Genomic DNA, 27,039 nt, shown 5'->3' on the forward strand with positions numbered 1-27,039 from the left:
CAAAAAGCTGCGCAGCCATCCAAGCGGGAAACAGGATCCTGACAGCCTGTGGCTGTTTCACTGACACAGATTTAAGACAAGCAGAAAAAAAAAAAAGCACGCCATCGCCCCTCTCTTCAGTGACATACGAGACGCTAGCATGTATCTTATCTGAACTTCAAGGACTCCCAGCAAATGAGGCAATCCTACTCACTCTTCCCACGAGTATTAGATAAACACATCAAGCGCGGTCTAGTGCTGACAGAATGACAGCATCCTCTTCAACAAGTCCACTTCATGATGGCTTGAGCTTTAACATAATGACATTCTTTGGCATGTTCTGTTAAAAGCGTGTGGCTGAACAACCAATGAAAACGTGCTTACACATTTGTTACTATTGGTGGTTTTAGAAGACATTCCACTGATCAAAGCGGCTACCTCAGCCAAGTTATTAGAGCCGTGGGCCAACGTTTTTATTAATTCTATTGCGAGCTGAAATGATATTTTCATCAAGCAAAACCTGCTTTTGCCGCAAAAAAAATACTATGAGTAGGGATGTAGCAATATCGAAAGCTCAAGGTTTGGTTTTATTGCGATATCGGTGTCACGATATATTTATTGCAGTATCGCGTCAAAGCTTGTTTTGCAGGACGGTTCACAGGTGTTATTGCTGCAGCAATACTGCAATCATGCTATGATCACAATAACAAAATTGTCCATTGAGAAATTATCTGTCCAATAATTTGACAGCATTTGTCATATCTTTATTAAAGGAGAAGTCAACCCCAAAAGTGTCTTCAAAATATCAACCATTCATGGCTCAGCTAGAGAAAACAGCTGAGCCGTGATTGGTCGTTACCTGAACAACTGTGATGTCTTTTTCAGTCGACAGAAGTGACAAAATGGCCGCCCCCTGAAATGGCTAAAAGTGGGTGGCTTTTGCTGCTCATATTCCACAAACGTAATATTAACCAGAATGTCATGTTTTGACTAGTGAAGGCACATAGGACATATTATTGTAAAGAATTCTTTTATGTTGACTTCCCCTTTAAGCAGCAAAATCCTCCCGTTTTTAGCCATCTCAGGGGGCAACATTTTCTCACTTCTGTCGACTGAAAATGACGTCACAGTTGCTCAGAGCAACGGTAATGACCAATTCCGGCTTATGTGTTTTCTGAAGCTGAGCCATGATTGGTTGTTGTAACTGTGATGTCATTTTCAGTTGACAGCAAGTGGCAAAATGGCCACCCCCTGAGACGAAGTTGCATAAAGCGGACGCCCGATGGCAGACGACGGCGCGTCGCGGCACATATGCCGGCGTGAGGGGCCCTTCTTGTACCGATTGATTGCCACACTAAGACAGGGATAACCTGGGTGGAACCCTGGGCGGCTAAGTGCGTTCAAAGTGTCCATAATCAACATGTCCTTCAATTCACATTGATCCTCTCTACTTTTTTTTTTTTTAATTTTTTTTTTTTACTGGAATATTAATGACATAAACCCGCTAGCATACAAGCTGGCTTTGGTTTAAAGCTTACGGAAATAACGTTGTATGCCAGTCAACCCATTACCGGGTTATTTCTTCTGACCCGATCACATTGTCACTTGGATAATGCAGCCAATCGGGTGCCAGTACAGTGAATATATGCAACCGATTGGCCATGTAAGTGGAGTGCTTTCAAGTGACACGCTAAGAAAAAAAACATTTTAAGTAGAACGGCTCATTATTTTGCAGCAAAACAAGACTACACCGAAAGCAAGTTTGTTTGCATTCTTGATTTCCTGACAAGACAAACTACTAATGTTGAAACTTTCCTTTAAATTTGTTTATGTTTTGATGTGACACTTTGCAGTGTATTTGAGAACATTTCACTTACAGGAGAATTTACCATGTCATTAAATCAGATTTGGGACTAAAAGATCCAAGATGAAATGCACACCCGGCCCCTTGGGAACGCAGGATTGAAAGCCACAGAGCAGCAAAGAAGCTTGCCGACGCATAGAGTCGACACATTCCAGATGTCAAGGAGCAGCTGATTAAATATGTTGGCAGCCAGCTTCAGACGCCGCATGAGGGGAACCGTTTGGGTGTATCATAAGAGTTTGTTATGTAAATTAGTTGTTGCACCAGTTGACTTAATTCACCTCCAATGCACTGCACAATAGACCTACTGTACACATCCTATGTGTAGAGTGTTGTTTAAACAGAAAGTCAACCCAAACATTTTCTTTTCAAGAACATGTTCTATGCAGGTCCACTAGTTGAAACAAGGCATTCTGATTATATATTGTGTTTGTGGAATATGAGAAATCCACCCGTTTTTAGCAAGCTCAGGGGGCGGCCGTTTTGGCACTTCTGTCAACTGAAAATGACATCACAGTTGCTCACCGCTCAGATAACGACCAATCATGGCTCAGCTTCAGAAAACAGGTCAGCTCCCTGAGACGTCTAGATTTGCCTGCTTAACTCATATTCCACAAACGCAATATTGATCACAATGCCTTGGTTTAACTAGTGGGCTTGTATGCAACATATTCGTGAAAAAAATATGTTTGGGTTGACCCCCCCGCTTTAAGGCAGCTCAGGTGAAATTCTCAAGGCTATATATCATTTAGTTTTTCCGCATTCGTCACTTTCTGTTCTTCCTCCGTGCGCTGATTTGCTAGCTAACAGCCAATCAGAGTGACCAAACATCACAACTTAGACGCCATACGCTTCCCGATGGGATCCGACTGTACCGACTGTGTTCGCTACATCAATCAGTTCGTCGCAATCCGACGCTTCCCCACGTCGTATTGGTCTTTATAGACCTTTCGACAGGGCTATGTTGCGGTGGTGGTAGTCCTAAATGGTGCGCACACAGCATGCTCGCATGGAAAAATCATACACATGATAACTATGAGTCATACAAATGCTAATGAGAGTGCAGACCCTTCAAACCATCAAAGTATTTAAATTTAGAAAAAGAGGGAAAAAAAAACAACGGGTGCTTCTGCGGGCAGGATGTGGGGTCCGGCACATCTGTTAAACATATTTAGGCTTCCTTCTATAAACAAGCTATCTGTTGGTTCAAGGAAGGAAAATTTAAGACCACTTCGATCAAATTTGAGACAAGTTACAAGTACGACCGAAGTGGCACTGGATTTAAGGAGCATAAAGCATGTTAAAAATCAACCACGATAGCTGTGGGTACCACTTGTTAACTTTATCAGTAACCACGAGTACACATGGGTATACTGTACAGACACGTGTTCCAAACAAATGTTTGCCAGATTGACCGCAATGTCGTGTCAGATTATGGAGACACATGCTGCTTGCTTCCCACAGGAAGAGCGACAGGAGGGAAGGTTTTGCTTTAGCGGCCGCGGGAAAACACGTTATCAGCATGCACACCGTTGCTGCCATTCGGATTAACCAAGCATATATTGTATGCAAGGGACTCAATTAAAAGTTCCTGGTGTCAAATACAAATGAACTACTGTTCAAAAGTTAAACGAGCATCGGAAATCCAAACACAAACTGGTTAACAATGAGAAAAATTGGCTCTTTTACAAACAGTCTTTTTTATACAACAATACTGCAAAACTACAAGAGATTAAACTGAATGGACATTTTATATCACCATTGAGGAGAGAACAATTATCGTCGTTATTATGGAGTGAAATTTGTGTTTTTATTTTCAATCAAACAAAAAAGGGATTAAAAAAAAAAATACGCCCCCCAAAACATTTTTGGGGCAAATACTGGATTTGTAATTAAAAAAAAAAAAGATTTGCAAGCAAACGAGACCAATTTTTCCAAAACTTAAATATTAACAAAACAACAATAGCATTGCTCTCATGAAACTATACAATAGTTTGACAAAATTGAACCAATAATTCAGAATACGCTTACAAAATTTATAGTTACATGAAAACAATGTTTTTTTATTTGTAAACAAAAACAATGGAAATGTGGCAATATTGGTGCTGCTATTCTTTTTGATATTTGGTTTGCAAATCTTTTTTGGGGTTTGAAAATAGTTTTTTATTTCAAATCCCACAAAGACAAGTCAGACCTTTAGATACACTTGCACAACCTTAACAACTAGGCACGACTCAATACCACTTTTTGATATCCAATACCGATACCAATACTGCAGCCTCGGGAATAGGCCAACAAGAGCTTGCTGATGAGCTGATCATTTGAATCAGGTGTGTTACAGCAGGGAGAGATTGAAAACCTGCAGGATAGGTGCCCTTGAGGACCGGAGTTGGTGACCCCTGCTCTAAAAGTTAATAATACGTGGATGTAATTTGCTTGACATTGACATCTAAAAACACCACGTGCGAAATTACAACAACCACGTGACAAAAACACACCAAATAAACAGGTACTGAGGGAGGAAAAATTCCTCAAGCTTTTTTTTTTTTTTCTTAATTATTTTTTCAGTCAAGGTACTCAAATTACTCAGGGATTCATTTCCTCCCTAGCCTTTACTCTCTGATCTTACAACAACCAATCAGATAAGATTTCAGGCAGGGAAACGAGGAGCAGCCAGTTGACCTTTGAACCATGCAATTCATATACCAGTACTGTAAATGCTAGAGCACTTTACCCAAACGTTAAATGGATTATGAGGCTAAAATGTACAGCACCTTAGTTAATAGTATTGCCTCCTTTCCCATCTATTTTACCGCACCTAAAGTGTATCACGCAGTTAAAACACAATGTCAGCTCTACAACCGTTCTGAGTGTACAGATAAACCATATTCCCCAAATTTTGCCATATTCAAAAGTTATTTTCAAAAAAGACTATAGGCAAAACAAAGGCAGAGACACTGGTTCAAGATGTCCTTATTCCAAATGCACTGGGTGATGTTCTCAAGACCCTGAAATGAGATAAAACCGTGCCATTCCTCATAACACGGGCTCAGCAACTATCAGAGCACCACTGAAGCGTAACTCAGTAATCGCCCTGGCACGCGCTCTGAGGCGTCTTCTCTTTGCCTGCCAATCACCCAGGAAAGTGGTGGTGGTTAGTTTGGGGCTGGGGGGAGGCTAGCTGAGGGGACTTCCTTCCGAGTCCCATTCACATCACTGAGGCCACCTGCAGAGGCATCTTCACGCAGTAAACGCAGCAAAGCACCCCCTTGTTGCCCCTTTGGGATTGAGCAGCCCACTCTAAAATTGGTATACACACAAAACGATTCTTAACACCTTAACCGAGTTTTTAAGTGTCAGACCACACACATGACAAGGAAATAAAACATTTAAAATTTTTAAAAAATGGCCAATTGTGTTGTCTTATGGTGTGTGGTGTGGTTATAAAGAATCGCGATGGGAAATATTGAATAGATTTAACGACCGTCAGCCCAAAGCAATTTCCGAGCGGATCGGGATGAAACAATACAACACAGGATAAGTGCTCAGTATCAGATTTGACAATCTGGCCTTTTCTGACTTTGACAATGTTTGTCACATTTCTGTCAAGGTATTCTATGGAGGAGTCAAATGAGGTGCAGGTGGCCTGGCTCCAGAGTTGTTACTGATATATACTGTACATAATGCAAAGTCAATGGCAGCTCTCACTCACACACATATCGTATTTTTCGGACCATAAGGCGCACTTAAGATCCTTCAATTTTCTCAAAAATCGACAGTGCTCTTGTAATGAGGTGTGCCCTATGCATGGGTGAAAGTCAGCTTTTCAGTTCATCTTCTTTAATTCATTCCTATTACATTTGCATAGTCATTCTCATACGCATCCAACCCTTAGCAGGAATATATGTTTTCGTCGTCGGAACAAGGACTACTTCCTGCTTCTGTGTGTTAGAATCAAGGGAAATGAAATCGTATTAGCCTAATGCTACGGTCAGCGGAGCGTTTATGGCTGCGTGTTTCCAATGTTACAATGTGGGATAATATCATTGCGGTCTGCGGGACCGATAGGTAAACGTTAAGTTAAATTCATTCCTATTTACTTTCACATTCATTGGCATCTGTTTTAGTCATAATGGAACTAGAACTACTTCCTTTTGTGAACGAGAGTCATGGGAAATGAAGTCCGACTAGCCCAACGTTGCGGTCGCTGGTACTCCAATAGGTTTTCTGGCTGCATATTTCCAAGGTTCCTTTGTGGGACCGGACTGGCGCAAGGTAAACGACATACCCGGCTTCCAATAGCTGCCAAGACCAAGCAAAAAATGTTTGATAATGGTAAGTGAATTGACTTATTAGAGTTCTTGAACTGTCAACCATTATAGAATTTAGCCTTATCCAAAGTAATAACACAACTACCAGTCACCAGATTGACTAGCGATGTTCAAACTTTTTTTTTTTTGTGTCGGAGGATCCGTTAATTACACGGCGAACAAAAGCAAGCAAGACACGTGACGTGGCACTACCCGATGAATCTATTAAATAAACATACGGTACAATTACAATACATGTAACCTATTTCACATACAACAGTTCACAAAAATAATGCGCCTTATAACCCAGTGCATCTTATGTGTGATTTATTTTATTTTATTTTTTAAATATTGCACCTAACTATACACAGTGATGCCCAATGGTCCGTAAAATAAGGTACTCAGACACGCACACACTCCACAGCGGGTTTTATGTGTAAATGAAACAGATGATTTAGCTTCAGAAGAGATGTTGGCAGCATATGTAAGATGGCAGTGAGATGGCCTTGTTTTGATAGACCCTATTACATAGTGTTGAGTTTAGTTTCGTTCACTCCATGTTACTACGGCTGAATAGCTTTTTCATCTGCATTGTGACTGCCATGGCACTTTATTTTCCACAGATTAAAAATCTTTCAGGTCTTCCAGGGAAATCTTTTCACTTTTGCCTTTCACAACCGACCCCCACCCCTACCCCACCTCCCCCGCATTCTCCTGCGACCATCCTGTTTTGCCCACAGTGACCTGAAACAAGGCTGTCTGGAACATAGCTTTAACACAGTTTAAGGTAATGTAAGTGGAGGTAATCTTAACAAAATGTGTTTGATTTTAACCATCTGTTTTACCATGTCCAGTTAAGAGATATAAACTAAACTGCCCTCATGTAAATCAATGGGCGGGGGTGGGGGGTTTCTGTCATTCATATTATTTGACAGTTATTTTTGAGCAATTGGGGGCTGTTTCATGTGCTGCTGTCAATGTAAACACTGTAGCTCTATCCAATACGTGTCACCCGAGAAGTGCATGGAACTAGTTTGGAGCTGGCCACTTGGACCTGCAATGTGTAAATCCAGCCTTTTAGCTGCACTGTAAAGTGTGTTTGATCTGTCCAGAGGATCCTTCACGCCTCCCGTTTAAGTACATGACACCAGGTCAGTGCCACCTGTTATCCTCCTCACCTCCTTTCATTGTCCAGCTTTTATCGTGTGTGTGTGTGTGTGTGTGTGTGTGCGTGTTTCTGTGCGCGCGCGACATGGCCAAGTGGGACTGCACAGTGACACAGAGGGATTAAGATGGAGGATTACCGTTGAACTGGAGTGTCCAAACACAGTAACAGTGGAAGTTGCAGTACAGTAGCGACACATGCTCGCCCCCTCAAAACAACAGAGCTACTTCAGGACTTCAGCATAAACAATTGCAATAAAACTACTGTACATATGGGTTTAAGTTTATTATGAGAGACTTGAGAGAAGGTTTGCAACAGATGGGGGGGCCTTCACTTCATACTATGAAAACATTTGATAGTGTAAAGTCTAAAACTAAGAAACGTCAAACTTGCCTCTTTGGGTATTTCATAACTAAACTAACATAATTTCAACCGCATTAGCTCGTCCTAACCAGGTTTGGAGGAATTGGGGTTAACTCAACAAGTACCAGTACCAGTGTCAAGCCCCAAACACACACTAACAAGAAAAATTACACGATCACTTTACTTTTTGTGTGTCGGAAAACACAAAAACTATCAGGCCTCGCTTGCTCGCACTCCCCAAATGAGACTTTCCCCCCCTAAGGGCTCGTCTCTTACCTCTTTCAAAGCGACCTCAGCAGCGTCGTAATCCGACTACATGCGTCTTGTCCTCCTTTTTATTATTTTCAGTCCCAAATTGGAGGGGACACACACGCACAATCAAATCTCAGTTGTACGTCCCATACTGACAACTAACTCCTCCGCCAGCAGGTCGGGGTCGTCTGCGAGGATCCCTTGGGTAGTCCTTCGAAGTAGGATGGGGAAACCGTCACTTTGTGTCGACTTGTTTGCGTAAAACGGCAAGAAAAGCCGGTAAAAATGCCTTTTAAAATGTCCGAGATTTAGTGAGCTGTCCCAGCACGACACAATAGCCCGGCTAGTAGCCACCAGGGCCAGAGAGGGAATCACGCTGCGTTCACGTACTCACTTTAAAACACGTACATTCGGACGCTCAAAGTCATACTCAGGCTAAAACAGAAAATACCTTATTAGGCCGACACTATCTTGCCACTTATTATAATTGCCTCAAAGTTTTTTTTCTCCAAAGTTTCAAACAATGAAAGACATAGTCTTAACCTTAGGCAAACTCCGTTTTTTTCCACATAAACCTGAACGTCTCATGAGTCATGATCAACTCTCTTGCGCCAAATATGGCCGACTTGTGTGGACTCTAAAGTAGTTAAATAATTGAAAGGAGACATCGAATAAATGCAAACTTGCTGTGCTGTATTAGAATCAAGTAATTAAAAAACTTAACATTATTAATGTGAACAGACGCGGCATGGCTTCTGGCGTTTTTTTGGAGGGAGGGGTCGGACGAAGTGTGTGTGTGCGTGTGTGTGTGTCGGGTGGGTTGAACGCTCAATTTCCAAGTATCTGGCGCTCCCTAGAGGTACAGTATTAAGAGATTGGCTTTTGGGTATAATACAGTACCGTACAAACTTAAAAGAAATACATGAAAAATAATACTAAAAAAATTGTAAAAAAATAAATAAAATGGAAACAAACAAACAAAACGTGATTAATAATCCTTTAGTTTAGTGATGTATTCGCTCTGAAATAATACTATAACATTGGCCCTCGGTACAACAGAAAAGTATGTATTTGGGTTAGCAAGAATAGATAGACATATAGACAGATAGACAGATGGATAGATGATAGATAGATAGATAGATAGATAGATAGATAGATAGATAGATAGATAGATAGATAGATAGATAGATAGATAGATAGATAGATAGATAGATAGATATTCCCTTCTTGTCCTGATGATGGCGCCGTGTCCTCATTCCTCGACTGTAAGTGGTGTGCGTGGTCACTAACTGCAATACGTGGCCAAGTTAGGTAGTGGTGATCGTTGGGGCGGGATATTAGCCCCCCGTTGGTGGCGGTCTTCCTTCGTCACGTTGCGTCAGTCTGAACGTAATGACGTACTTGCTCCGCAAAGTGCAGTTGTTCATCTGCTAGGCGGGATTCAGCACACAATAATCGGAGGAGGCCATAATAACAAGAATCTTCTAATTCAAGTACACTTCGATTCATTTGAGTGAATTATTAGTGTTGCATAATGACATTTCTATGGTTTGAACGTGATTTTTTGTTGTTTCTGACGCGTCAGTGAGTTAATTCGGATGATTCACATAACTTGATTGAACGTTTCATTCAAAAGCACCCTGCGTCAAAGGCCTGCTCCAATCGGATTACTGTACATGGCGGATGAATGGGTGACCGCCCCCACCCTCTTCCTCCTCACCCCTTTTCCCCGCAACCACTCACTTCGGGTCTCATCCACATCCGTGCGCGGTCATTATCAGTATTATTCGAAAAGCTGAGTGTAAATTCCAAGAAATTAAAGAGAAATGACCCTCATGGGGAATGGTGATTAGTTAGGGGCAGTGGGGTAGCTTTTAGTCCCACACAAAACTAGGATGCACTTCTACCCACTCGAGATAAAACACTTAATTGCATTTACTGGCGATGATGACGATGACGTGTTGGGCTATCATGTTACGGTGCATGAAGTACAAAAAAGAAGAAAAAAGTGCATTTAATAAAATAATTTAAAAGAATTAAAACAATAATAATTGAAAATACGACAAAGCGTGAGTTTAATATGTAAAAACAAAGACTTATTCAAAATGAAACATTTGAATACAATTAATAACAAGTCATAAATACAAAATATATAAGTTGATTCAAATATAAGACTGCACGAGTTAAGTATAGAGAATAACTTTCTGAATGTACTTAAATACTAAAATAAATACAATTCAAAAATATATATACAAAAGGTAAATCAGATATATGAGTGCCATGAGTTTAGTTTGGTAAGATAATTCAGAACAAAATCAAATTCCTTAAAATACGAGAGTGAGTATAGTATGATAAAATATGAAAACTAATTACGTAATGTACCAATAAAATCATAAAACAAACTAAAGAAATACATTAAGAGTGTTTGAATTTGATATCATAAAATAATTACTTCTTAAAAATCAACTTAACAAATTAAATGTATTAAAATAAAATACATTTTAACATAACCATATATAAAGTTCAACTTTAAAAACAATTAATATAATGAAAATGTTAACATTAAAATAATAAGATTGTAATCTAATAATAATAATATATCCTCCATTGTTCATTATTATAGTACATCCTCCATTTTTAATTATTATTATTATTATTAGTAGTAGTATTTCTATTATTACTGTTATTCTTAATATATCATAATATATATAAAATAATATTGTTCTCGAAGAACTTATAGGGACTTATAGGGACAAACAGGCTGCTCACTTATTATTTAACTCAAATGTTAACACACTCAAAATAAATAAATAAAGCACGAAAGTTTGCAAGTAAACTTCTCGACTGAAGCTACGTTTGCAGGGTGGGTGGACTGGAGATGTGTGTGACGAATGCAGTGCACGAGGAAGGAACTGTACCATTATACTCCTGCAGGAGGAAGGCTTGATGACGTCCATCGCATCCTTAACGTGACTTATTGCAGGGAGGGAGGATGAGGAGAAGAAAGGGAGGGAGATAGGGATGGAGGGAGGGGGGGTACTTAAAGATAAAAATCCAAGGCGATCGGGACAAAAAAAAAGTTTCGAGGAGATACGGAGAGGAGCTGCTGCTACTGCTTTTTGTTTTTTTTTGCGGGGGGACACTACATTTTTGCACAGCAGAACCCTTCATTGTGCGTTTTTTTTTTGTTGTTGTAATTTATCTGGAGGAAGAAAGAAGTGCGAGAGATAGGGGACGTAAGACGAGGCAGGAGACAAGTGCACCGCACCAGGCAAGCCGCGCCCGGATCACATCCCAGCAACAGCCTCCGCTTCCCGGCTTGGAGGTAAGGCGCAACCCCCATCGTCTGGATCCGCCACAAAAAGTCAATCAGACAAAGTTTGATCACTTTTTCCCTTCCGGCGTGCAAAAAATGTACTAACACCAAATGCACATTTTGTGTCACATTACAGCATGGCCAGTTCCAGCAAAGCCACTTTAATCTTGCTCATCTACGGAATCTTAATGCACTACAGCGTCTCCTGCACACCTCTCGGACTAAGTTACCCAAAAATCAGGTAGGTCGGTTTTGCATATCCTACATATGCTCGCCAATTAAATGCATTCGTTAAAAGTGTGCACCACGTGTGGATTCATCATGAAAGTGCACATGGGCGCGCGTAATCACGCACGAGGAAACAAAAGCATCCCAAAATAGGCGAAGGAGACAGTATATATTAGTGTGGAAATTTGCGTGGAGGTATCTGTCCAGTGGGACCCGTTCTGTGAAGACCCCCCACCCCACCCCCAACCTTATTAAAAATGAGAGTGCAATGGATAGCCCTCGGGGGGAGGAGGAGGAGGAAGAGGAGGATGCGTCACCAAGGAAAGGAAGCGAATAAGCCATTAAGAAAGCTTTGAGATTTATCCTTGTTTTAGATCCTTCCTTTTATGACTTTTTTTGTTGTGGTTTTTTTTTTTTTTTTTGGTTTTGTTTGATTAATGTATTTTATTGGTGGTCGGTTTTGTCGTGGTTTTTAAATAATGAATGAACAGGGGGAGCCGGCTTTTACGATGGAAACGAATAAAAACGTGATGAAAGACAAAAATAAATCAAATAAAATAAGGTTACTGTGAAAGACGCATTTTAACATTTGACATGATATTTAAATTCAGGAGTGCTTCAATTCAGAGTTTTTTCTTCACCTGTTTGAATTTTTCAAAATGTAATGTGTGCATTTGTATTTTTTTGGGGGGGGGTCGCTCGTGTGCAGGCTGGACAACGACGCGTTCGACGAGGACGGCAATTCGTTGGGCGAGCTGGGCTTCGACGGCGACCACCTCGCGTTACGCAGCGCGGCGTCCTTAAACGACGGCGGCGGCGGCGGCTACACGCTCTACTACCCCACCGAGAAGAGGTATGTCATTATTATCTGCATTATTATTATTACATTTTATTTTATTTTGGTCATTTTGATCATCCATTCATTTGTTATTGTGGTTTCCCACCCCGGTGCGCATTTTGGTCATTTTTTGTTTGTTTGCGTGTCAGTGTGCATCTCTTTTATTTTTTTTATTTATTTGTACATTTAATTTATTTCACTTTTGTCGTCCACTGATGATATATGTGTGTTTTGGCACCTCAGAGCAGAAAGGCATGCTGAGGAGGAATTAGATAGAGCCTTGAGGGAGATCCTGGGTCAGTTAACCACGCGACATTATCTGCATTCTCTGATGACAATGCGCGCAGGGTAAGGGCTTGCTGCATCCACCTTGTCTTGTCTCATTGTTATTTGTCATTATTTTTTTTTATGTATGTATTTATTTATTTTTTAAATCCCATTGTTCTCATGTTGCTTTTTTTTTGTAATCTCTCGAAGGGGAGTCAAATAATCACGTGATTAATCCATAAATTGATTTTTTTTTTCCTGACTCGAGTAAACGCGTCAGAATAGCAAATCGGCCTGTAAATGAATAATTGATAAGGCCCAGGGATGTATTATCAACGCCACAAAAAAAAAAGCTGAAATGTAATCCTTAATTCTTAAAAAACCTATATATCTATTGTATTTGATTGATTCGTTTTAGCAGTGAGGATAACAGCATGGAGGACGACACTGAGCCACTCTCCAAGAGACACTCGGACGGCATCTTCACCGACAGCTACAGCCGCTACAGGAAGCAGATGGCTGTGCAAAAGTACCTGGCAGCCGTCCTGGGACGAAGGTACAGACAGAGAGTGCGCACTAAAGGACGCCGGCTCGCCTATTTGTAGTGCAGCCCCCCACCCACACTCCTTGTGCGTGTATACAGTATATATGTATGACACCCCCAAGCCCCCAACCCGCACACACAGCCAGTGTCATCCGCCCATCATCCACATAATATAGCTGAGCAAAACAGTGGATTGCGCCTCTGTGTTCCCTTTCAACATTATGTAATTATGTATGACGTTAAGCCATTAAAATGAATATTTTATTAATAATATCTTTCCCTTCCAGCTCTTTTTTTTTTTCTTTTTTTTTTGCAACGAGAAAAAAAAAAATTCCATTGATTAACCCTCCTGTTATTTCGCGGTCAAATTGATACCAAAAATTCAATATATTAGCATCTACATTGCACAGTTTGTGATAATTAAACATATCCAGAGTCGAAACGACCCATTTAAAAGTGAAAGAATTTCACATTTACAATGAATTATTCGTTTTGGTAGTATGAACCCCCCCCCCCCCCAAAAAAAAAAGCTCTCTGTCCACACCCCTAACTCCACTCCCATTATTATTGGACACTTGTGGCTCAATAAACATGACATTGGGTCAAACCGACCCATTTAAAAGTGAAATAACTGCATATAATTCCCACATTTTAAGTGGAATTGTTAACCATAGTGTTAACATTGAGGTATAAACACTATTGTGATTATTATTATTGTGAACAATTTTGGATGATTAAAAAAAACCTTGGGTCAAACTGATCCAGGAAAATGATCGCTATTCGTATAACAGGTGGGTTAAACTACACAGTCCATGGACCAATATCTGTTTATTTTCATGTTTCAAGATGTTTGAAAGAAAAAAAGAGAAAAAAGATCATAATTGTGCACCTTCAACGTTATGCGCTTGAACAAGAAAAAAAAATCTTTAAAAAAAGGTAATCTATACATATATATATACAAATATATATGCAGAGAAATAAATAGATAAAAAAGACAATCAAAGTACTGAATGTTATACTTATTTTTGTAAGCTATTTTTTTAAGTGTTGTTCGTTTTTTGGACAAAAACAGGCCCAAAGAAGTGGTAAGCATGCTACATATCTGTGTATGAATGCGTGTGCGTGTGTGTTAAACACTCCATTGAAACAATGTTTTTGTTTTTGCAACGATGCCTCAATGCTGCTCACGCCTGCACATGTAGTGCGGAAAATACAAGTGTGTGTTTGTGTGTGTGTTTGTGTCAAAGGTGTGCTCGGGTTATGTTGATTGTATTCGGGGAAAACATGAGTGCGAAATCTGCATTTACTTAGTAGTTATTTTGTGGCATATCTGCATGCTGTTGTATTGTTGGCTAAAAGTGCATTGTGGTTACGTGTACATAGCAGGGAAATTCCAAACTGTCCGGCAGCGGGGTGGATGGGGGTGCGCAAGATGAAAAGTGCAATGGTGGTTTCCATCTACGATATGTGCCCCCAGGTGAGATTTGTTCACAAATTACAAAAAATGCAAAATATCAGTCACTCTTTTGTTTTTAAAATTTGAGGTGTTTTTATGGGAGGGAAGGGGTGCGCCAACTATGTCATGTTTGTCATTGGGGGAACTTCATGTGGGAATTTGTGAATGGACCAGGTGATAACGAAGGGATAAGTGTAACCAGAAGATCTTAAATAAGAGAGAAGAGTGTGGGCACAGCTCCAAGCGCACCCCCAAATTTTAAATAGCATTTTGGTGAAAATTACAGTACACCCAAAATACACTATAGTAACTGCCCCATCTTCTACTACATAAAAACCACTATAGTTATGTTATTTGGCCTCATGTTGGTTAAACAGCAAAGAGGGGGTGCACCAACTCTGTTGGGATGCAGAAGGCGGTGCATGGCTTAAAAAGCTGTTTGTTTATGGTGTTAGTAGCACTAGTTAAAATCAAGGCACTATTTTTGTTTTTGAGAATTTGGGCATGGATCACTTGGGGAGCAAAAGATAAAAAAAATGTTGGTCCACAGTGACATTCTGCTTTGCGCAAATGACAAAATAAAAAGATTGAATTTGAAGCATTATTTTGTTGTGATCATGATAGATAAAATGATAAAATGATAGAAGATAAGGGTAGGGTTTGTAATTCATTCACGATTTTGTGTGGGGAATTTAGGCACAGATAATGAGATGAGGAACCAATGACAAAACAGAGGCTGTTACATAAAAGAGAACATTGCCGCAACTCCAATATATAACCATTTTTTTTTCTCAGCATTTGAGTAAAAAAAAAAAAAAAAAAAGGTATCCAAAATGCACTTTGGATACTGCCCATCTTCTGCGATGCAAAATCAACAGTCTAGTGGTGCGTGCCTAACATTTGTATTATTTGGCTGGTGTTTTCAAGGTTAAATAGTGGAGAGGGGGGGTGCACCAGCTCTGTCGAGCATAAGGAGGTGTGTGCCTTAAGAAATTGGTGGCATAGTTTAAAACAAGCCAGAGAGGGGGATCCCCTAGATCAGGGGTCTTCAATCCTGTTCCCCGAGGGTCCTCCGGTGTCCTACCTGTTTTCCATCTGTACCCTGCTGCAACACACACCAGATTCAAATGATCAGGATCGTTATCCATCTTCTGCAGACCTTTGGTGAATATCTGTAGCAGGGAGAGATGGAAAACAGGCAGGGCACCGGCCTTCGAGGAACAGGATTGAAGACTCCTGCCCTAGATTATGAGATAATCTGAGGCTGTTACATAACACAGAAGGTTGGCAGCAACTCTGTCGAACTTGTAAAGGGGAATAAAAGTAACATTTTACAGAGGAAAAGCTGATGATTCTGTCACTTTGTGTTAAATCAAATTAAAAAAACAGACCATTTTACCCCCAGAGGTGCGCAGTATTAGAGTTTGGGAATCCCTCTGATTTGGGATGAGGATGATATGAGGGCATTCTGAGGCTGTTACATCAGAGAGACAAAGGTTGTCGCACCTCCAACAATCCCCACCACGAAATAATGATAAATATCACCATTTCACAAAAAATGACACTGTTAATCCTGCGCACCCTTAACGGACAAGTGAATGTACTACAATTTGGGAATCCCTCTATCAGGAGATAATGAAGAGATGAGGGTAATCTGTGGCCGGTGTCACACCTTTGCGCATCCCCATTTGTTGTTGTTTGGTTTCATCGGAGGCATCTTTCCCATCGTACGTTCCTTTAAGACGACGGAAATGTGCTTGAGAATGGCCCACCCCCAAATTCGGCTTCACCCGGCAGTCTTTATATGGTGTGATTGTTTTGGAGTGCGTGGAGTGCATTGATTGAACGGAGTTGCAGACAGCTTCTGGCTTTTGGTGCCTCGCTTCGATGTGAAAAAAAACAACAAAAATCAATAAAAAAAAAAAAAAATAACCAAACACAAAAAATTGGGTTTAAAAGAAAATAGATACACAATTGCCACAAGTGACAGATGGCAATTTCAGTGGCCCTACAATGCTGCAAGTCCATTATTGAAAGTTTTCCTGTTTTGATCACTTGGTCTTGGCCCAAGCGTCGTAGAATTAGCTGTTCTTCTTTTTCCCAAGCATGACCAATGATTCATTGAGTTCAAGTATATATAAATGTATATGAAAAAATACTGTAGAATGTATATGTCAATGGAGCAGGCAATGTGCGTGGGTGTGTATGTGCGTGTGCATGATTTTGGGGTGTTTCCATGTCCGTGAGAGTTGTACACAATGGCCAGTGTTTGTTATTGTTGATAAGGTGTTATTTATTTTTTTGCTCTATATTAAATCCGGAAAAAAAAAAGCCCTTCTCTATCATCATTTCTATGTGCATCACTATATAGAAGAAAAAAAACAAAACAGGGGGTAATGATGGTGGTTGGGTGACAAATGCCTGTTGTTATCTTTCTGAAAGCGCCAAACGCCTTACTTCAATGTTGAATTTAATCGTAACTAGAAAACAATGTGTTTGCAAAGTGAACAACTTGATGACGACACACAGGAGTCCTTCGCTTTTGGAGGTGGGGGGAGGGGGTTTACGTTTGCTCATTGTCAATGAAAGTGTTGTAAGATTTGTATGAATAAATTTTTGTAAACAACATCACCTAATCAATGTCTAATCTTTGAATTGCAAAGAATCCGTCTTTGTGGCGTGTTAAATTCGCACAAATGTGCATGCGCACACACACCACAGAAGTGCTTTGAAAGACACTCAAAAGCCAAAGAACAAAACAAACAAAGGGCCGAGTTAGCGGTCTTGCCGGTCAAAAGCGAAACCTTGAATGCACCCAATCAAACTTTGAACACAAGCGCACCACAGTACTTTGAAAGGCATGCAAAAGTCATAGAAGTGGAAAAAAAACCCCACAAAATATATTTTGGAGCCTTGCCCGTCACCTCATTGCAGTGCATATTCACGATTTGCAAATTCACCTTTTCGCGTATGTTAATATATATTTATATATTTTTTTACTTTATCCCGCACTTATTTGTATGTTTTTTTTCACCTGATTTCTTTAGTTTCATGGTTATTAAGGCCTTTTAACACAGCACTTTTTTTCCTTTGTGTTTGCCACGGGGCAGGGCGCATGGACAATGGCACTTGGGTGCAAGTTTCCTCATATTTGCAAGTGGCTGCTCAGCGGCCTACCAGGAACTAGCATGGATGCTTCTCCCGCTGGTTGGTCTATAGCTCTTAGCACTCTGAAATAACCCCGCCAATCCCTCTCCCATTGGATGAGCCGTCTGATGTCGCCACGACGCCGCTCCAGAGTTGAACATTTTCCGATTTGAGGCAGCAAAGGGCCATCTTGCGCAATACGGCGCGACACAGCGTTCTGTCACACCTACACAATGAATGGACTTAGTACTTCGCAATGCGCCCTGCTAAGCGCAGTGTGAAAAGGCGCTAATAAGAAACACCAGATAGTTGCTCATTCTGCTTGGGCTCAGGCCCTCCGGCCAAAGGTCCACGGAACACCAAATGAAACCTGAGATGAATTGAACAAAACTTCAAACGCATCGAATCAAAACGTGAACACACACCACTGAGGAAAAATTTGGAAAGACACTCAAAAACAAAACAGCATCACAAACAAAGGATTTATTTAGGCGCCCCGCTTGTAAAAAAAAAAGAAACCTCAAATTCACAGAAAGAAACATCAAATGTACCGATTGGAACCTCGAATGCACTAAATCAAACCTTGCGCGCACACACACACACACACCATAGAAGAAGAACTTCGAAAGACATGCAACAGCTAAAGAACAAAACACAAGCCCGTCATAAAGGAAAAACCTCGGATGCGCTTGAGTGAAGCCTTGAATGCACAGACTCACACCTCCGGCACACACCACAGAAGAAAATGTGCTCGGAAAGGTACACAAAAGCCAAAGAACTAAACAAAAAAGTTTGGATTTGACGCTTGGATCATTCAAAATGAACCCTCGACTGTACCAAGTGAAACCTCGAATACGCCTCGAATGCACCCGAGCAAGCGACTTCAAGACATCCCCCATCCTCCTCCTCCTTTCCTCGGCCTTGCCGAGTCCTGTGGGAGAGGAGAAAGGGTGTGGCGACGCCGTATTTGTGATCTGATCCGTGCGTGTGTGTGTGTGTGTATATGCAGCAGAGCTCAACTAACCCAATCAGAGACATGTTGCATAGCAACGGTGCACACAAAGGGGACACGGTTATGTATATGCACGTGTCGACATGTTTCCACACAAGAGGAAGAAGAGGGTGGAGCGTGCGTACTTTTGGAGTGCTACCTTTGACCTCGGCGGGGGGGTTCGTCGGCGGGGGGGTTCGCCTGCGGTGGCGGCGGAGGTGGAGGAGAGAGAGTGGATGTAAGACATTCGGGGGAAAAAATGAATGAGCTCACACACGGACATCTTTGTTTCCCCCTTCCCCGAGGAAGTGCGAGAGGGTGACAGATTGTCGCCTGTCAAGGTTTGTGCTTCCCGTCTGATGCATGGGCCCATCCACATCCTTTATTTATAGTAAGGGGGTGTTTACACACAACATTATTTTCAACTCGACACAAAAGCCGATAAAGAATGGTGTCCTTTTGGGCATGTCGGTTTTGTGAGTAGAAAACGGTTATGATACTTTTGCATTTTTCAGGATAGTCCGTTTTTTCTTTTGTTTTGACTTTTGTTATCTACATTCTGTTGGTGTTGATTGGTTTGTAGAGCGATTTTGTACATTTTCATTTGTTTTTTTACCCCACACAATACTTGGATATACCGTATTTTCTGGACTATAAGCCGCTACCTTTTTCTTCAATCAATCCCATGGGCCGAAGTAATACATGGTCGTGGCGTCCCTCGACCTACTGACTACACATTGTGTTGTGCAGCAATTGCGTGCACTTCCACAAAGCGGGAAATATGACACACTCAAACAGTTTCTGCTCAGGAGGTTCAGTTTATCAGACTTGGAGAGAGCAGACAGGCTCCTTTCCCTGCCCGGGGTTGGGCGATGGCACGGCAGTGGACCTCATGGACAAGATGCTGTCGTTGTTGTCGCGGTGTCGGCTAACTCAGCTTGACTGGCGACCGGCGATTATCGGGGCTAAGCTGAAGAAGCGGCTCGATTTCTGCCGGCTACAAGACGGTTCGCCGTGCAAATTGTGGCGGCCGATCCCCTCCTTGAGGCGACGCCAGACGTGGACCGGACGGTGGTGGCCGGAGTGATTGCACGAAAGTAGCGCGAGAGAGCTGTCTGCTTATTCCATCAGCGGTTCGACGCCAAGGCTCGGCGTTGTGTTCCCCCCTGCACCTTCGAGGCTCCGGGACACTCCAAGGCCGACGTTCAGTAGCGGCTACGGGCGGCGGAAACAAAAACGAGCTACTCTTCATCACAGACTCGTCCTCAGAAAGACGTTTCCTGGTGGACAGCCGGTCGCAAGTTAGCCTGCTTACACTCACCGCCGTGGACAAGGCGGCCATTGGCTGGGGCCCATCCCTGTGTGTAGCTAACGGTTCACCCATCATCAGCTTTGGCTCCAGGCTGGTGACTGTGTGTTCCATGGATGACATTTCCAGTGGAAATTTTTGGTGGCCTCAATCACAGTTCCAATCATCGGTGCGGATTTTCTGTGTGCACATGGACTGCCTGTTGATGGTGCTAACCGCCGTTTGATTCACGCTGTGTCGCCACTTTTCTGTGTGAGGCTGGGGGACTCAGACCCATTAACACACGCACATTATTTGGCATCGTAATGTTTATCAATGTTTGCTGACGGATTTTCCATTCCTAATGACTCCCGCTTTTATCACCACCGATACTAAGGACGGGGTGGAACATTTCATCCCCACCATTGGCCCGCCAGTTTCTTCCCGCGTACGTTGCCTTGACGGGGCCAAATTGGCAATTGCGATGGGGAAGATTGCTAGAATGAAGCATTTGGAGATTGTGAGACGTTCTAACAGTCCATGGGGCTCATCCTTACACATGGTGCCTAAAAGTGTTCCTGATGGCACGATGGTGATTTTAGAGTAAAATTTGAAACTAAAGACTCATCCACTCACTCACTATGGAAGCCTCACTGCGGCCATAAACGATAGACGATTACACAGACAGAAAAAAATGTGCTTGCACCTATGCTTAGTCCCTCTATTTTTTTAAGTTTCCCGTCTATCGTTTATTGCCTACAAAATGGCGTCCATCAGAGGCGGATCGACGGACCGGTCCGCCGAATAGACGGAATGCCCAGCTCTGATTATTTGTATACAAGCATTAATTGCTAAAGTATATTTACCAGAGAAGGGGCTGACATCGCCAACTACTGGCCTGGTGTGCAAATGACAGTTACTTTTCACGCAAATGGTACCTATATACCTTTTGACACTGACAGTTTCTATACTGAGACGTTTCACCACAGACAAGTTGATATTCACACCAGGCAGAGATGGAGGCAAACGCTCGCCCACCTAGAGCCAATCTGTAAATGATGCTCGTTTGATGCCTGAGTCAATAAGAGCCCAGCCCCGCCTTCCCTGCTCGTCCACGTTTCTGTGAACATCGGCCAAGCCATTTTGCGACTGATCGTCAGCATCTCGGAGGTGAGAGGAGGAGATTTTTGTGAGTCTGAAACCCGGTAGGCGCCTTGGGGTACGTCTTAATCATGTGAGAGGCAAAGGGGAGGTTGTGTTCGGGGGAAGGAGGGGAAGGAAGGAGGGGGCAGACACACCCATCTTTCTTTGTGTGTGACGAGGCCAAGCCAATGTGTGTACGTGTGTGTGTGTGTGTGTTTAACTCATTTACAGCCTGCATCTTCAACAAGCCCGCATTTACTTAACCTTTGTATGGTGTACGGGTCTGTGGGACCCGTTTTCACTTTTTATCAAAAGAAAAAACGACACAAGGCATATGTGAAACCTTCTCCTCACGGTGATAACGCACCGTTTTGGGATTTTATTTTTATTCAATTACATTTTATGTTTAAAAAAGGAGTAGCACATTAATTCATAAATGTGATCTAACAAAGGTAAAGGGCAAATATTAACAATGTTTGCTGTTCATATGACTTGCAATTGGGATGTTGGAAACATCTGTTGAGTATTTCAACAGAAAATTATTTGATTGTGTTGTTTTGACAACTCAAAACTCTAGCAGGTCCACCAATCCCATGAACACTGGCTGAGTAACAAAAATACGAACACTAGACAAGGGTTAAACACGCAATCACAAAGAGTCATGGGATTGGGAGAATTCAGTCATCGTAACACAGTGGAAATGGTTATTTATTTTATTTTTTTTCATCATAAAAGCTGACTAAAATAGAATAAACTCATCAAATGTGTAAATACTGTGCAGCAAATGTTTTAAGTAACATTCCGGCAAAAACAAGTTTATTTGAAGCCCAAAAAATGAACATGGACGTGATGATCACATTTTTCAGCTTTGGATAAACAAATAAATAGAATAAGTTAAAGATTCTGACATTTTTGCTCTTGCTGTGAATTACTAAGTAATTCATATTTCTATTTTTGTTTTTTTAAATCACATTATGTTCAAATTTGCTTTGAGATTACACATCAAATCCAGATTAATCAAATCAAATTCTGAAAAAAATAAATTGTAATATCTCAGTCAAGAAAATAAATAAACTAACTTTACCTTCAGTTCTGAATTCATACATTTCTATAGTGTTTTAGTTACATAGAATAACAACTGGGTTCATTTCTTTGAAATGATATGAAAAATTCCAAAATTTAACTCAATCATTTCAGTGATGAGGGTCCATTGAATTACAAGAATCAGGTCAGAATTTACAGTATAATGCCTCACATTTTCCTTTTGAATTCTAAATTCATAAATATAAAAATAATGTAAAATTACATTCTCAATGTTTTTGTGATTTGTAATTTCTAAAGTGAAAAATGTTTAAAATAATTGATGAATTATTACTTTAAATTTGACAATATAATCATTTAGTCCATATTTTCTTTGAAATTAGATGACAAATTTCAAATTGATGGCTGAACTGCTTGAATTTTTTATTTCATGAAGGAAAGATTTACCTCTAATTTTTGCAGGGATTAAATTATATTCATGCCATTTTTTGGGGTCATTTTTTTCAAACCATTTTTTTAATCTACGTGTGCCTGTTGCGTCCAAAATTTGCAACTATTTAATTATTAATTAAATGTTTGTCTTATGAGCGAATATGAATAATGTACTCTTGTAATATAATGACTTCATTCTCGTTTTTTCTTTTCAGTCTGGCTCTGCAACTCCTCAATTGTACTTTAATGAATGAACCAGGGGTCATGTTCGAGGGAATGAATGGGGTCGGTCTGGTTGCTGGAGGGGGGGGGGGGGGGTAGGGGGTACGGCGCCTCCCTAAAGCCCCATATAGTGGCTGGTGGTGTCACATGTTTCATTAAGCAGGAGACAGCGTGCAGTCCCACTGGGAGCTGCAGCAGAGGGAGACGTGCCAAGCTTTTGTAGACACGGACCACCGCTCACAGTGAGGGGGTTCGTAGCATGACGGGTAAAACCCCCCAAAACAAAACACGACCAGTCATGTTTTACTGGTTTTCCATCTCAGGAACTTGCAAGTCACTTGCGCGTGTGTCAAATGGTTGACAACTGTCAAAAGAAATCAAGACGAAGACGACAAACTTATGCTCAAAATATGACTAATAAATACAAACATTTACACCAACAAAAGTGTTAGTTAAAAAAATATATAAATACATTTGATTGAAATACTAGAATATATATATATATATATATATATATATATATATATATATATATATATATATATATATATATATATATATATATAAAAAATTTGAACTACCCCAGCTAATATTAAATGCACAAGCTAGCAAATGAGTAACACAAACCGACGTATTTGGAAAGTTTCTTTCTTCCCTCTCCTCTCTCCTCCACAGCGTCCTGTTCACCGGCGGACAGCAATATTGTTAGCATTAGCATAGTGTGAAAAAAAGTTGACTTGTTTTATACGCACCGAACGGAGCAGCGAATGGGCGGATTGTGGTTGCTGCAAATCTGCTTGAGGCTGGCTATCAGCAGCTGCTGTCCGGACTATGCGTCCCTGGCTGATTCCATTCAGTGCAAGTCATCAGAGTGAGGTAATTACAAAATATCTTTTTGTTATATTGTGCTATATAGGTTGATGCAGTCATGCAAGTCACACCAGCATATTGTCGCTGTCATGTGAAAAACACTTATCTCCATTTTTTGTCATTTTCTTATTTTTACATGAATCATGTTTCCGCGTTACAGACATCGCATTAAAAGTTTCCAAAATTGGAGACAAGTGTTTTTCACAGGATAGCAACGATATACGGTACAAATAAAAATAATTCTCAATATATTTATAAATAATTTGTTTTGCATTTTTAGTTGGTGGTAGATCATTTTGACTCGGTCATGTCATAAGTAGCTCTCAGGCTGAAAAAGCGTGGGCACCCCTGCTTTAGACTGTACTATTGTATTTTATCTAAGATATTTAAATTTTTCCACTCCATCTTTATTGTAGCATTTAAAGCATTTTTGCTTTGACTTTGATCAGATTATGCAAGAGGACCATAGTGTTTAGGGTTACATCCAGTTTCAGCTTGTTTTGAATGTGTCAAGTTACAAGGGAAGAAAATGTTGAATAATGTGTATTATACCCTGTCAAAAAGTTGGAAATTCTGCAATAAAGAGCTGAATTTGCACATAAATATTTGATTTGTATTTTATGGTCTGATGAAAAAAAAAAAAAGCATTACTTTTGGCTTTTAATTTTTGGCTAGTCTACCCACCTCACCTCTGTTCTGTTGTTTGTGTGTGTTGCTAGGAACTACAGTATGTGCTCTCAAACACTCTTTAGTGGAAGAAGTCCCTCAGGAGCAGAACTACTTACTCTTACATCATCCTACTTTTCCTTAAGTGCCTCTACCCCCAAAAAGGGAACTTCGGGTGACTTCTTGAACCCGCACCACAATCCAAACATCAACTTTATGACCTTTTCTGGGGTTGGACAAATAGCCGCCTAGGAGGTCTACCTCAGGTACTGTACAAATTCATTGAGGTTTCACTGCGCAAAAAAGTGAAAAATGTAACACCAAAACCGGGGTGCGAATACGCAGCATGAAATTTGTGAGAGAAATCATCTATTTATATGCACCTTTCTCTTACCTACACGCCGCTCAGATCATTACTGTCCCTTTCCTGCGCCACGCTTTACATTTTACAGTTGACACAGACGTTCCTGAATGGGAGGAGTGTTAATTAAAAAGAAGAAGAGTGAGAGATGCTCATCGCGGCGGGTGTGATGACTACAATTAGAGCGGACGCGCAAGGTTAGGGGCGGAAGTGTCGTCTTTCAACAAATAAAAAGGGAAAAGCGCACGATTCTTCACAGGCGACTTTAGCAGGATTTAGCAAAACAAAATGCCGTAATTAGTTGGAATGCTACATGTACTGGTAAACAGGAGATTTTGTTTTTACAAACACAACATAAGAGGTTAGGGCAAAATGTAGCCAAAAATTTCTAAAGTAAGAGTGCTTTGGAAAAAATATGACTCAAGTAAAAGTAAACAGTCCTTCAAATAATTACTTGAGTAAGAGTAAATAAGTATCCATCTATCCATTATCTACTGTTCATCCGAGGTCGGGTCGCGGAGGCGGCGGCTTTAGCAGACTTCCCTCTCCCAAACAACGTTTTCCAACTCTTCCGGAGGGATCCCAAGGTGTTTCCAGGCCAGCTGGGAGACAGTAGTCTCTCCGGTGTGTCCTGGGTCGTCCCCGGGTCATCCCTCAATTGACCCTTCAATCATCAATCCATTCAATCCGACCAACATCAATTAACAACTCTCCATCCACGCATCTAAAAGCCTTTTATCCATGCATCATCCCCATTGTCCAACACATGCATCCACATGGCTACATTTGAATTATTCCCATCCATAGTGTATATTCCTCCAAATTTAGTGTCAAAATTACACATAACACAGTTTGCAGGGTGCTTCTTAAAAGCAGAATTCAACATGTTGCAGTTCAGTATAGAACCAACCAGAACATTTTTTGCCAGGCAGGAACTGTCAAAAAGCACAAAATAAAATGCGTAAACCAATAAGCTGGGCACAAAAACATTGTCAATATTCTCTTCACTTCAGAGTGTTTTCACTTCAGCCGTGCTGTTATTTGTCGTTTCGGTCGGAACAGCTCGTGTGTTTGTTTTTTGATTATTTTTTTTGGGAGGGGGAGGGAGGTTTGACATCATCGTGCTGGCACGTGAAAGCGACGACAACACTGTTCCGCAGAAAAAAAGATGCCGCGAACAAAAACAAACAGTGCATCACTCCACTGACTAATATGGAGATAAAGGTCTGTCGACAGGGTTGATTGTATGTTTTAATGGCACAAATGAAATTATCCTCGGCAATATATTCAAATGACCTGCCGCGTTGAGTGTGATGCCTTCGAGCGCTCCACGTGAGTGGGAATGAGTCATTGACAATAAAGCGGTATTTTTACACTAATCCCTTGACTATTTTGATTATTGTGTCGTAAAAGTCACTTTTCTTCAATCATTTCTTTGCCTTCCTTAACCCAACAAAGATGTAGCGCTTGTGATTGACGCAAACCAAAATACTCACGAATGCTTCGAGGGTTACAGTTCGCAAAGAGCTATTTTCTGCAAGGAGAAGGAAAGACCAAAGAGGCACAAAATTATTTGCAAAAGTGACTTAATATAGCTGTTGTTAGATTGTAAAATATGTATGGATGTGTTAAATAGACAGATGGCTCTTAATGCTTGAGAGGCATGATTTATAATTAGTGGCATCTCTCATTTCAACTCCATCACTTAACATTTCGACAGCTGTACAGTACGTCTAAATTACGCAACGGCTTGGAAGCATGATGGATTTAGGGTCCGAAATAAAAAGCCGGATGATTAATTGTCAAGTTTTCACATCCGAATGCCCATAAGGCCTCCATTTTGAGTATCGTTTTGTGCCAGTAGGAGGCTCACATGAAGCTCTTTGGAAAGGGACCTTTATCACTCATCAAAATGTGCGGTCGAACTCTGACCTCATTGGGTTGATTTATTCAAATTTGGTGTTTCATAGCGAGTGAGGGAACTTTGCAACAAAAACATACTCGTTGCAAGTTAGCGTTGCCCATCTGTCTTGTACAACTGGTTAACATTTGGTGACAATCTGTTCGCTGATTTCATTTTTTAAGGACACCTTGCAAATGGACAAAATAACCACTTCCACCTGTGAGATGGCCTCTAGAGTTATTTTTATTTTTATTTATTTATTTTTTTCAAATTTCATGTTCCAAGTAAATCTGGCTTTGGGTTTATGGAACTGACTTACTGCATAAGGATTTTGTGGCGAGCCATCAAACCATTCTCCACTTTTATGTAGTGACAAAAAACGTCATATTTTGT

At 40.9% G+C, this 27,039-nt stretch overlaps 2 protein-coding genes across 5 annotated transcripts in view; one reads left to right on the plus strand and one right to left on the minus strand.

Annotated features, from left to right (window-relative positions):
* Nucleotides 1-27,039, minus strand: part of yes1 (YES proto-oncogene 1, Src family tyrosine kinase) — a 121,916-nt gene that overhangs the window by 17,417 nt on the left and 77,460 nt on the right. The gene's annotated exons all lie outside the window — the stretch shown is intronic.
* Nucleotides 10,997-17,210, plus strand: adcyap1b (adenylate cyclase activating polypeptide 1b). 4 transcript variants are annotated; one of them, XM_086043338.1, is made up of 5 exons: nt 10,997-11,258; nt 11,386-11,490; nt 12,187-12,330; nt 12,559-12,663; nt 13,001-17,210. In XM_086043338.1, exons 2-5 carry the CDS (start codon nt 11,387-11,389, stop codon nt 13,185-13,187), a joined length of 540 nt encoding a protein of 179 aa, XP_085899464.1. In that variant the 5' UTR covers nt 10,997-11,258; nt 11,386; the 3' UTR covers nt 13,188-17,210. The 4 variants fall into 4 exon arrangements, with proteins under 4 accessions (XP_085899464.1, XP_085899465.1, XP_085899466.1 ...); XM_086043339.1 differs by having other exon boundaries at nt 13,004-17,210; XM_086043340.1 differs by lacking the exon at nt 12,559-12,663.

The sequence above is a fragment of the Filicampus tigris genome, chromosome 10 (assembly GCF_054856515.1).
Source record: "Filicampus tigris isolate MCC_2025a chromosome 10, RoL_Ftig_1.0, whole genome shotgun sequence".
NCBI classification, from domain to species: domain Eukaryota; kingdom Metazoa; phylum Chordata; class Actinopteri; order Syngnathiformes; family Syngnathidae; genus Filicampus; species Filicampus tigris.